The 12,847-nt window shown below is 31.2% G+C and overlaps 1 protein-coding gene across 7 annotated transcripts in view; it reads left to right on the forward strand.

The window, feature by feature from the left end:
* Btk (tyrosine-protein kinase Btk29A) overlaps positions 1–8,934 on the forward strand; it is a 561,740-nt gene extending 552,806 nt beyond the window's left edge. For all 7 annotated transcript variants that reach the window (XM_075296470.1, XM_075296471.1, XM_075296474.1 and 4 more), the window contains 7 exons: positions 2,465–2,595; positions 2,659–2,787; positions 6,292–6,485; positions 6,554–6,894; positions 6,972–7,209; positions 7,305–7,438; positions 7,703–8,934. In XM_075296470.1, coding sequence (XP_075152585.1) covers positions 2,465–2,595; positions 2,659–2,787; positions 6,292–6,485; positions 6,554–6,894; positions 6,972–7,209; positions 7,305–7,438; positions 7,703–7,801 — 1,266 coding nt within the window. In that variant the 3' untranslated portion in view covers positions 7,802–8,934. The remainder of the gene's footprint in view (positions 1–2,464; positions 2,596–2,658; positions 2,788–6,291; positions 6,486–6,553; positions 6,895–6,971; positions 7,210–7,304; positions 7,439–7,702) is intronic.
* Positions 8,935–12,847: the final 3,913 nt, after the last annotated feature.

A 12,847-nucleotide genomic window follows, 5' to 3' on the forward strand; every position in this document is an offset into this window, starting at 1 on the left:
AAATTATAGAAATAAAATTTTGACAACATATTCTATAGAAATAAATTTTTGACAAAATTTTCTATAGAAATAAAATTTTTAACAAAATATTCTATAGAAATAAAATTTTGACAAAATTTTCTATAGATATAAAATTTTGCAAAATTTTCTATAGAAACAAAATTTTGGCAAAATTTTTTGTAGAAATAACATTTGGACAAAATATTCTATAGAAATAAAATTTTGACAAAATTTACTATAGAAATAAACTTTTGACAAAATCTTCTATAGAAATAAAATAAAATGTTGACAAAAGTTTCTATAGAATTAAAATTTTGACAAAATTTTCTATAGAAAAAAAATTTTAACAAAATTTTCTATAGAAATAAAATTTTGACAAAATTTTCTATGAAAATAAAATGTTGATAAAATTTTCTATAAAAATAAAATTTTGATAAAATTTTCTATAGAAATAAAATTTTGACAAAATTTTGTATAGAAAAAAAAATTGACGTAATTTTCTATAAAAATGAAATTTTGAAAAAAAAAAATGGACAAAATTTTCTATAAAAATAAAATTTTGAAAAAAAAATTGACAAAATTTTCTATAGAAATAAAATTTTGACAAAATTTTCTATAAAAATATTATTTTGACAAAATTTTCTATAGAAATATAATTTTGATAAAATTTTCTACAGAAATATAATGTTGACAAAATTTTCTATAGGAATAAAATTTTGACAAAATTTTCGATAGAAATAAAATTTTGACAAAATTTTCTATAGAAATATAATGTTGACAAAATTTTCTATAGAAATAAAATTTTGACAAAATTTTCGATAGAAATAAAATTTTGACAAAATTTTCTATAGAAAAAAAAATTGATAAAATTTTCTATAGAAATCAAATTTTTAACAAAATTATCTATAGAAATAAAATTTTGACAAAATTTTCTATAGAAGTAAAATTTTAACAAAATTGTGTATAGAAATAAAATTTTGTCAAAATTTTCTATAGAAATAAAATTTTGCAAAATAAGATTTTTTTGGTTGTTAGTTAAAATGTTAGTAAAATGTTCTCCAAATTCTGGTAGATTATTTTTGGCTCGAGTGGCCTACCGCGCAGCCTGTCACAAATGGCAGTTGCATGGACAGACGACTTGAAAAAGCTGTCGAATTTGACCCTTAGAATCTTGGGGTAATTTATGGTCGGAATCGTTTCGCCATCCTTCCTACTTCTGCCGTCCATGTAGAGAATATTGTAGCCGAGGATTTGGTGGCGGCTATTCTCAAATTTCTAGCAGTGAACTGGTAAGATCTGCAAGGTAGACGTTTAATCGATCGTGGATGTCATCAACATTGGACCCGGATGCCATAATTGAACAGTCGTCTGCGTATGATATTTATAATCTCGGCGCCGGCAGGAGGGGGTGGAATAAAGGATGTGTAGATGTTAAACAGTGGCAGAGATATCACCCCACCCTGGGGAACTCCTTGTTTGGCTCTACGCGGTCTTCACTTCGTATCCCTAAATTCCACGTATTACTGGCGGCCACACAGATAATTAGTAATCCAACGCTTGGTTTTTGCCAGTAGCAACGTGTTCTCGATGTCCTCGAATAGTCTGGCAGGTTGATCGTATTGAATGCCTACGATAGGTCAAGAAGATAGGCCACGAGGACCTACCACGCCTTGAACTGATCGAGCCCCCTATTTATGTATGCAGAAATGACTTGCAAAGCCGTGGTAGTGCTCTGTACTTTGCGGAGTCCATGTTGATGATTAGTAGATGGAAAATTTTCCACAAGGCTGGGCAGGGTGGTGCCTCATGTGTCTTGGCTACTGCCGAAAGAAGGGAAATCGGCCTGTGCGATTCACCATTGCTCGTGGTTTGCCTGGTTTCAACCGACCCATTTTCTAGTCATAGGTTAGGTTAGGTTAGGTGGCAGCCCGATGTATCAGGTTCACTTAGACTGTTCATTGTGATACCACAGTTGTGAACTTCTCTCTTATCACTGAGTGCTGCCCGATTCCATGTTAAGCTCAATGACAAGAGAACTCCTTTTTATAGCCGAGTCTCAACGGTGTTCCACATTGCAGAGAAACCACTTAGAGAGGTTTTGAAACCCTCAGAAATGTCACCAGCATTACTGAGGTGGTATAATCCACTTCTGAAAAACGTTTTGGTGCTCGGTCGAAGCAGGAATTAAACCCACGACCTTGTGTATGCAAGGCGGGCGTGCTAACCATTGCACCATGGTGTCTCTCAGCCATTGGGTATAGTGAGCGATTGGAAGGACAAATTGAGAAGTGTTGTCAAATACTCAACTCTCAGTATTCCCAGATGCTTCAGCATTAACATCGACATTCCGTCGAAGCACAGCCCAGAAACTATTATTTTTTGTTACTTACTAAATTATTTTTACAATTTTTTATTTCGCTATGATCGAGTTAATTTATTTTATTTTACTTTTTTTTAATTTTAGAATGCCGAATATGAAGTCATCGATGATTCTCAGGAACATTGGTGGAAAGTCAAAGATGCCATGGGCAATGTTGGCTATATTCCTAGCAATTATGTTAAACCCAAAGCCCTTTTGGGTTTGGAACGTTATGAGTAAGTTGTCCATTTAGTTTGAAGCGTAAAGAAATATTTTTATTAAAATCGTTTATGTTACAGATGGTATGTTGGTGACATGTCACGTCAACGTGCCGAATCCTTATTAAAGCAGGGCGACAAAGAAGGCTGTTTTGTGGTGCGTAAGTCATCAACAAAAGGTTTATATACACTATCGCTGCATACCAAAGTGTAAGTATTTTATATTTATTAAAATGGAATGCTATAATAAATAAAAATATTTTCTACGAGACTTCTCAAGGGTTCAAATATTAAAAATAATTTAATGTTAACTATTGTTTCGAAGAATAGAATAGATACTGAAACAAAAGAAATACTGAGACTAAGCAGCGTATAGTGTATGCCTTTACTATGTTATATCAAATTTTTTTTCTAAAAGCATTTTCGATATATCTGGATAATATTGTAAAATATTCTTATGGCGATGTTAAATATGCAATAAGATGAAAAACTGTTTGGTGGTTTGACTGTGTCGACTAATTTTTTTTTTTTTTGATTTCTTCCAAATATTTGCCTAGTGTGACCGTACCGCTACACACAAGAATGTATTTAATTCTTCTGAAACGAATCTTTAGACCAACAGACTTCTTTGTTTGGACTGATGGAACCAATATTAGAACAAAAGAAAACTTCGTCTAGAAATGTCCATACGTAACAGATACGTTTAGTTAATGTGGTATCACAATGGACTGAATAGTATAAGTGACGTTGAATAAGAAATCGGGCTGTCACTTAAACCCAAATCAACATAACTTTCTTTGATTTAAATTTTCGTTTCCCACAAAAGAAATGATTTTTTTTACCATACATTGAAATAAACAATGCTCCATCCATAGCATCCCAAAATCTTCAGAGATATTATATAGATAGCCCTTACTTTCATAAGCCCTTGATAGAAACAAATATGTTAATTAGAAGAATGAAAATTATAATAAAGAGTTCTAGTTGATTCGTTATATAAACCCTAACAGGTTGGCTGATAAGGTCTGACACATAGATGGCGTCGCTAGTATTAAATGCATATTATTTTTATATAGTATTTACCAACCTTCAAATGATTCGTGTCAAAATTTGACGTCTGTAAGTCAATTAGTTTGTGAGATAGAGCAGCAACTTTTGTTATTGTGAAAAAAATGGAAAAAAAGGAATTTCGTGTTTTGATAAAATACTGTTTGGGAAAAAATACTGAAGGGAAAAAATACGGTGGAAGCAAAAACATTTGACCCAAGCAATATCTGAACATGGCTCGTAAAAGAACATGAGCACGTTGAAATTCGTTGAACAAAAGTTCGGCTGGAAAATAGTGGCCGTACAAAACAGCCAAACGATAATCGAATCAACAACCGATATTGCCAATTTCCATTTTTTAAGGTTATTCGTCACATGCTCATATATTTCTCCGGTTTCGGAATATTCTATCTATGAGCGTTATTTTGTGGAAATAAATAGTATTATGTCTGGAATGAGTGATTCGGATAGGATCGTAGTTTTGGGCGATTTTAATTTACCTATGGTGTCATGGCTTAGCTTGCCTGATAAGGAGGCGTTAACTCCACTGCCTACTTCTGGTGGTTCGGAATGGGTGACGACTTTTTTGAATCTTTTTCTTGATGCTGGTTTGGGTCAGATCAATGGAATTTTGAATTTTTTTGGGAAGATTCTTGATTTGGTCTTTGTAGGCGATGCTTACAATTTTGATTTATCCAGATGTGATCCTGTTTCTTATCCCGAGGATAGGTATCACCCTGCTTTCTCTCTTTCCATCTTGGATGTTGCTCATGGGTCTCAAATGGTTGCTGCTTGGGATGAGGTATTTTCACTATATTTTAAGAAGACGAATTTCGATGTGTTGAATTCGCTTCTTTCAAGTGTTGACTGGGGCTCTGTTTGTAAGTGTGATCGGTTGTCTGATATCGAAGTGGCTGTTGACAGTTTTTACAAGGTTTTGGATGGTTATGTGTCTCGAACTGTCCCTAGGCGAAGGGTGGATTTCTCTAGGAATCAGCCATGATATTCTCCTAAGTTGACGAGACTCAGGAATGATAGGAATAGATGTTTTGGACGTTATAAGAGGTCGGGATCTGATTTTGATTATGCTCGGTACTTTATCGCTAGGTCTATTTATAATATGGAATCAAGGGCATGTTATGTTCGTTACATTGATAAGGTTAGGAATGACATTCATTGTAACCCGAGGTCTTTTTATGATTTTGTTACAATGAATCGTAAGTCCTCGACTAGGCTATCGATTATCCGGGGGGAGGGTGTTGACTTTTATGGGGACCAGTCCACTGCGGACTGTTTCGCGGGCTATTTTGAATCTGTTTATAGGAATGGTACTTATGATGCTGATGGTTCATATCCCTATTTTATTAGGTCGCTTGATCGAGTGGAAATTCCATTGTTTGATAGTCTGTGTCTGGGTATTTGCGTGGGGTTAAGGCGTCCACCAGTGGTGGTCCCGATGGCATTCCTGGGATAATTCTGAAATTTTGCTCCGAATGTCTCTCTGCTCCATTGTCGATGTTATTTAATAGCTCATTGAAATTCGGTTATTTCCCTCTAAAATGGAGGAGTTATTTTGTCGTACCACTTCATAAGTCAGGGAGCCCCTTTGATGTGAGTTATTATAGGGGGGTAGCAAGATTGAGTGATATTCCCAAGGTTTTTGAGAAGATGGTGATGGATGTTTTGTCGCATGGCATTTTGTTCTTCCTCCTTACACTTCTAGATTGAGGCTGATTCATTTGCCTACTCTTAGGAGCCGACGGACGATGTTGGGCTCCATGATGATGTATAGGCTAGTTTGTGGCGATATTCCATGCTCTGAATTGATATCTAGGATTAGGATAAATGTTCCTTTTAGGGCATCTAGGAATTACCAGTTTCTTTTCATTGATTTTCAACGTTCGCATTATGCTTCTGTGGAGCCTATTCGTAGGATGTTCATTAATTTTAATTCAATCTATCATCTAGTTGACACTAACTTAAGTATTGATATGGTGAAGTCCAGAATTTTAGTATATTTGGATAACTAATACATTTGTTTTATTGGATAACCTAATATTTTGTCTTGTTTTGTAATATATCCGGCTGATGAGTCCTTCTCTGTAGCTGGTTAAATCCCTCTGCCTCCACCCCGCCATGGTCCGGATCATGGTGTGTGCGCTGTCCCTACGTCATGGGGACGAGGCCCTCACGGTCGGAAGGGGCGGGAAAGTGGGCGATGGGACCGTTCGAAAAAACCTGATGACACACCCATACATGTAATTTCCTACCGGACTGAAATGGTGTGCCATGGATTCGACTACGCAAGCAAGCATTGGAAGCTTTTTAGTTCGATGTATTTATTCCAGCTTTGAGTACCGAATATAATTCAAATGGGTCCAGATTTGATCTCAAATAAATGAATATCAAACTTGGGCTAATATGGCAAAATAGTACTTATCGCTTATGGAGAATCATTTTTAAAGGAGGCTAAAGATTTACATATAACTCTAGTAAATATGCGTGGTCCAACAAATCCTAACAAAAGCAAAGAAAATGTTAAGCATTATCTTTATTTAAATTCTATTTTGAATTCGTTCGGGAATTCCCTTTAATTTATTTCTTCTATTGTTTTTTTCTTTTTTAATAATTTTTTACATAATGTATTTACTGTTTTTTATTTTATAGTCCCCAATCACATGTCAAACATTATCACATCAAACAAAATGCTCGTGGCGAGTATTATCTGAGTGAGAAGCATTGCTGCGAAACCATACCAGATCTAATCAATTACCATCGACACAATTCAGGGGGTTTAGCATGTCGTCTTAAATCATCGCCTTGTGATCGTCCAGTACCACCAACAGCCGGTTTATCGCATGGTAAATATAAGATGTCAATTAATTTATTTAAAAATTTTCATTAATAACTTTTTTTCGTTTACCTGTAGATAAATGGGAAATTCATCCCATGGAATTAATGCTAATGGAGGAACTTGGCTCTGGACAATTTGGTGTGGTACGCCGTGGTAAATGGCGTGGCTCTATTGATACCGCTGTTAAAATGATGAAAGAGGGTACCATGTCGGAAGATGATTTCATTGAAGAGGCCAAAGTTATGACCAAATTGCAACATCCCAATTTGGTGCAATTATATGGAGTATGCTCGAAACATCGTCCTATTTATATAGTCACTGAATATATGAAACATGGATCCTTATTGAATTATCTGAGACGCCATGAGACGACGTTGATTGGCAATATGGGTTTATTGCTGGATATGTGTATACAGGTAAATAAATTAATCGAAATTATATAAAATTTCAGTTTTTTTTATGAAATTCTTTTTTGTATTTGATTTTCTTTTAGGTTTCCAAAGGCATGGCCTATTTGGAACGTCACAATTACATTCATCGTGATCTGGCCGCTCGTAATTGTTTGGTTGGCTCTGAAAATGTTGTTAAAGTGGCCGATTTTGGTTTAGCCCGTTATGTATTGGACGATCAGTATACAAGTTCTGGTGGTACCAAATTTCCTATTAAATGGGCTCCACCAGAAGTTTTGAATTATACTCGTTTTTCCTCGAAGAGTGATGTTTGGGCTTATGGTACGTTTTGAATTTAGTCCTCAAAGTTCTGTAGAATTTATTATTAATTATGTATTAATTATTAATTATGTATTTTGTTATTGTTGTTTTTTTAGGAGTCCTTATGTGGGAAGTGTTCACTTGCGGCAAAATGCCTTATGGCCGTCTAAAGAATACTGAAGTTGTTGAACGTGTCCAACGCGGTATTATTTTAGAGAAACCAAAGTCTTGTGCTAAGGAAATTTATGATGTAAGTAATTAGAGTAAATAGAGCATACACTGAAAAAAGTAGTGACCTAATATAAGCATAGAGGAATCAAAATCAATTTTCTTTCGTTTGGAATAAGGTTGGAAAGGTTTCGTTCGATATACAGGAACGAAAAAATCTTTGTCTCCAAATCTTTAGATCTATGATCTTATATGAGTTGAGAGTGTGAACTTAACTAAGTTCTTTGTTTGCACGAAAAATTTTAATTTATATTTATTAATTTCCCATATTCTTCTCCCCCATTAGGTAATGAAGCGATGTTGGTCTCACGGTCCCGAGGAGCGTCCATCATTCCGAGTTCTCAAAGAGCAATTGGCCTTGGTGGCACAAACACTCACCGATTAAATAAATCGGATAAAGCACCAAAAAATGCCCTCATCCACTATATGCAAGCATAATTTTAAACATCATTTAACTTTTTTATTCTATCTCACCTAAAACAACAAAACACTCATCATTTCAAGAGTCCACAAAGAAGGACCCTCTAAGGACATTAGTTTATAAGCTTATCTTAATATAAAAAAAAAAACAACAACAGATAGGAAAAATATGGATAAATTTAACCAATAACATATTTATCTCATACTAAAATAAACAACAACAAAATTAATTGATTATAATATAAAGTATATATTAATTAAAAAATATATACATAAAAACAAAAAATAAAATAAAATATTTATAACATGCCAATATATGAATGGATAATACCACAAAAGCACTGATGAAAGTTAAAATTTTTAGTAATAATTCTTCATATACATATAAATATTGGAAAAACAAACTCAATGTATAATTTAAACTATTATGGAAAATAAGTTAAATAAAGATTTATATGTAGTAGGATGAATTTTATAGTTCAGCCAACTCAAGATATTTGGTAAAAAGCTCCATAAAGATTTTGAAAAAAAAAATATCCCAATAAGAGTAAACCAAGTTTTATATGTCATAAGGAAAGCAAATAACTATTATTGTATAATATTAAGTTTTTTTTTATACAAAATGATTATTTTATGTAGAGAAACATTGAGATGAGAAAAAATTTTGGATAAAAAAAATCTACAAAAATTTTCATAGCTATCGTTATATAGAGATTTAATCTGAAAACAAAAACTAATCAAGACAAAAAAGACCCTCAAACTGAATATTTAAAATTAAAATTAAAAAAATGAGGAAAAGCACCTCCCCCAAAATGATTAAAGATCAATCAGTATATGTATATAGAGATTAAGTAAGAAATGAAAAAAACAAAAAACAACAACACAAACTGATAAAAATTTATTTACTATTATTATTATGATTTTTTTGTCTTAGTAATTAGAGAGACTTTTTGATAAAGAACAAAGAAACCCACAAAAAATAAAATTATATTCGATTTTTATACAATTAAAAATAATACAAAATTTATAAAGCAACTTGTGTGTATGTATAGAAATGCAGTCAATATTGCCTATATTAAAAAAAATCCATAAACTTTATTTTGCCGTTTCTTGTTTTTTTTTTTATATGCGAGAGAAAAATATGCTTTTAATCATAAACATATAGACATAAAAAAAATTTAAATAAAATATTTTGGAACATAAGAAAAACTCCAAATTTTTCAAAACCCAAAATGTATTTACACAGAAAAATTATCATTTGTAATTAATATAAAATATTTAATTATAGTTTAGTTTGTTACACATACAACCACCAAGATCGTTTAAACCAAAGTCGGCGGAAAATATAAAACAGACATCGATTGCAACAATAACAAAATTGGTCTGTTATAAAATATGGGTTTCTGTAATCATCTTTAGGATAATTTAATTATTTGACCACCATACCCGTTTTCTCGAATTAAGCAATACCGTCAAAATGCTGATTGGTTTTTCGAATTAGTATTTTTTTTTTGCGGAAAATTTTAATAAATCTCGAGGTTTAAAAAAAATGTAAATGTTCATACTTTTTGTGCATATTTCTGTTTTAATTTGTTGTACGCCATGTTGATGTATCATATGCGGTGTGTCTTCCGTGTGAATTATTTAATTTTGGATTGTTGTCCTGCACACAAAAAAAAAATTTTCTGATTCAATCACGAAATTAATTGATCCAATTAATTTTAATTGAAATGTCTTCAATCACATAAATGATAGTATCAATTAAAAAATTAATTGAAGGTCAATTAAAAAATTAATTGATACTATTATTTTTGTGATTGATTTTTGTTTCAATTAAAAAATTTGTTGAATCAATTAAATTTTTAATATTGTTTAAAACTCAATTAAAATTTTAATTGGAAAATTTTTCGTGAAATTTTTTTGTGTGTGTTTAACTATTTTTTTAATATATAGGTCAATAATCCAAATATAGGTCAATAATCCAAAATTAAATAATCTCACACGGAAGACACACCCCATATGATACATTAACATGACGTGCAACAAATTAAAACAAAAAATTTGTTTGTTTAAGTAAAAATCGCCTTATCGCTGTTTTCAAGTCAACCTGTCAAAAAAATCGACTTTATACAAACTCTTCTTGAATTTTTAATTATTGGATTATTTATTTATTCATTTCGTCTATGGAATAGTACATCCTTTCAGACTACTGGCAAAAAATAAATAACATCTATAATATTTTCAAATCTTTGTAAATTATAACTAAAATCGAGATCACAGATCAAATTATTTCTATTAAATTCTCTTAAGGCCTTTAAAATTGGTTCATTCATACAATAATTGTTTCTATGCATCGGTATGTTAACATATTCAATAAAAAAAATGTCAAGAAATAGAAGCTGTCTTTGTTCCTAGATCCGGCTTTTTGTCTCATAGTATGTTGAAAGCCTAATGTGATTTAATATCGACATTTCGACTTTCTATAAAAAAATAAAATTCGAAATCGACATTTATTGATCTTTAAATTCAAGAAGGGTGTTGAAAATTGTACATTAATGTAATAAATCCTTTAGTAGTGATCAATAAAGGCCGATTACGAATTTTGAATATTTTTTATAGAAAATCAATAAATCGAAAAGTCGATTTTGAAACCCACTAGGCTTTTAATATCACTATGAGACAGAATGTTGACCATTAAAATAATGAAAATCGAATTTGGAGACAAAGTCGGCTTCGATTTCTTGGATTATTTTGAATAATCCAAGAAAACTATTCGTCGTTCAATTATCTTCAAAATTAGATTAAGATGTTAGGCAAAATCGACGTTTTTCCTTTAGCACATAAACGGCTAATTATTCGAGTTCAAAAACCATATCGAAAGCATCGTCAACAATTGGTAAACTCGATCGATTTTTCGACATTTAATAAATGCGTGTTTTTTCAAGCTCGAGGTCTTGAAAAAAAAAAATGAATTTATTATTCTAACAAATGGTCGACCAAAAATTAAATAAAAAACTAACAATTTTCGAGATTTTTTATACAAAAATTCAAAATTCGTTTAAACTTAACTAAAGTAAATGTTCATCAATACACTAAATCTGTTAGTGAATTTGAAGATCAATAAATGCCGATTTCGAATTGTGGATTTTTTTTGTAGAATAGGTCCGAAAGTCGATTATTGGTGTTTCCACTTTCGAAATAATGGGAATCGAATTTGGCGACAAAATCGGATTCTATGTCTTCGATTTTTTTTTATTAATTAATCCAAGAGGACTCTTTATCGTTTTATTATCTTCCAAATGGGCTTATTATTTTAGCTAAAGTCGAGGATACGATTTTTTCCTTTAGTAAATAAACGGTCATTTTCCGACTTCGAAAGCATCGTCTACAAATCGTAAAATCGATGAAATCCCACAATCGATTTTTCGTGATTTTCAAAATCGATAATACAATATCAAACTCGTAATTTTATTTTTAACGAAATAGACTTTAAATAGCCACTGTCTTAAGATAGATTATCGCTTTTAGAAGGTCCACAAATCAATAAAAGTTTAGAAAATCGACTTATCGAAAAGTCCAAAATGTCGTATATTGCAAAAATCGAAATGTATTTTTTAAATACGAAAATCAACTTTAGTAATTATCAAAATCTGGTAGTCGCCAAGATTGACCTTAAAATCGAAATTTTGAAACTTTAGATCACAAATTTGAATAATTCAAGAACACTCTTCATCGTTCAATTATCTTCAAAATTTGTTTTTAGACAAAATCGATGTTTTCTTTTAGCACATAAACGGCTAATTATTCGAGTTAAAAAAAAACTAATAATTTTCTAGATTTTTTATAGAAAAATTCAAAATTCGTTTAAACTTAACTAAAGGGTTTTACAAATTTTCATTAATACACTAAATCTGTTAGCGAATTTGAAGATCAATAAACGCCGATTTCGAATTGTGGATTTTTCTAGCAACGCAATAGGTCCGAAAGTTGATTTTTGGTGTTCCCACTTTGGAAATAATGGGAATCGAATTTTGGGACAAAAACGGATTCTATTTCTTCGATTTTTTATTGATTAATCCAAGTGAACTCTTCATCGTTTTATTATCTTCAGAATGGGCTTATTATTTTAGCCGAGGATTTTTATTATTTTAGTCGATGATACGATTTTTCCTTTAGTAAATAAACGGTCATTTTCCGACTTCGAAAGCATCGTCTAAAAATCGTAAAATCGATAAAATCCCACCATCGATTTTTCGTGATGTTCAAAATCGATAATAATTATCCACTTCTCATGATATCCAATATCAAACTCGTAATTTTATTTTTAACGAAATAGACTTTAAATAGCCACTGTCGTAAGATCGATTATCGCTTTTAGAAAGTCCACAAATCAATAAAAGTTTAGAAAATCGACTTATCGAAAAGTCCAAAATGTCGAATTTTGCAAACATCTAAATGTATTTTTTTAAATACGAAAATCAACCTTAACCTTAGATCACAAATAGAAATATTAGCAGTATGTACTGGATATTTTTGTTCAAAAATCTAATTTAATTTTTTGTCTTTCAATCTTTAATCAATAAAAACTATCAGAAAATCAAAGACGACCTTCCTTCGTTCCCAAAATCGATTATTGCTAAAGCGACCTCTACTTAGAACTTTAAATGTTTCAATTGTGGTTACTTGCTTTAAATTTGAACAGCAGATTTTTTTGTATTTTAAAAACTGACATATACACAGAAAAAAATGTCACGAAAATTTTTCCAATTAAAATTTTAATTGAGTTTTAAAAAATATTCAATTAAAAATTTAATTGATTCAACAAATTTTTTAATTGAAACAAAAATCAATCACAAAAATTAATAGTATCAATTAATTTTTTAATTGACTGCCAATTAATTTTTTAATTGATATTATCATTTCTATGATTGAAGACATTTCAATTAAAGAATTAATTGGATCAATTAATTTCGTGATTGAATCAGAAAAATTTTTATGTATACGGACCAGT

Source organism: Haematobia irritans, chromosome 2 (assembly GCF_050003625.1).
Source record: "Haematobia irritans isolate KBUSLIRL chromosome 2, ASM5000362v1, whole genome shotgun sequence".
In the NCBI taxonomy this organism is placed as follows: domain Eukaryota; kingdom Metazoa; phylum Arthropoda; class Insecta; order Diptera; family Muscidae; genus Haematobia; species Haematobia irritans.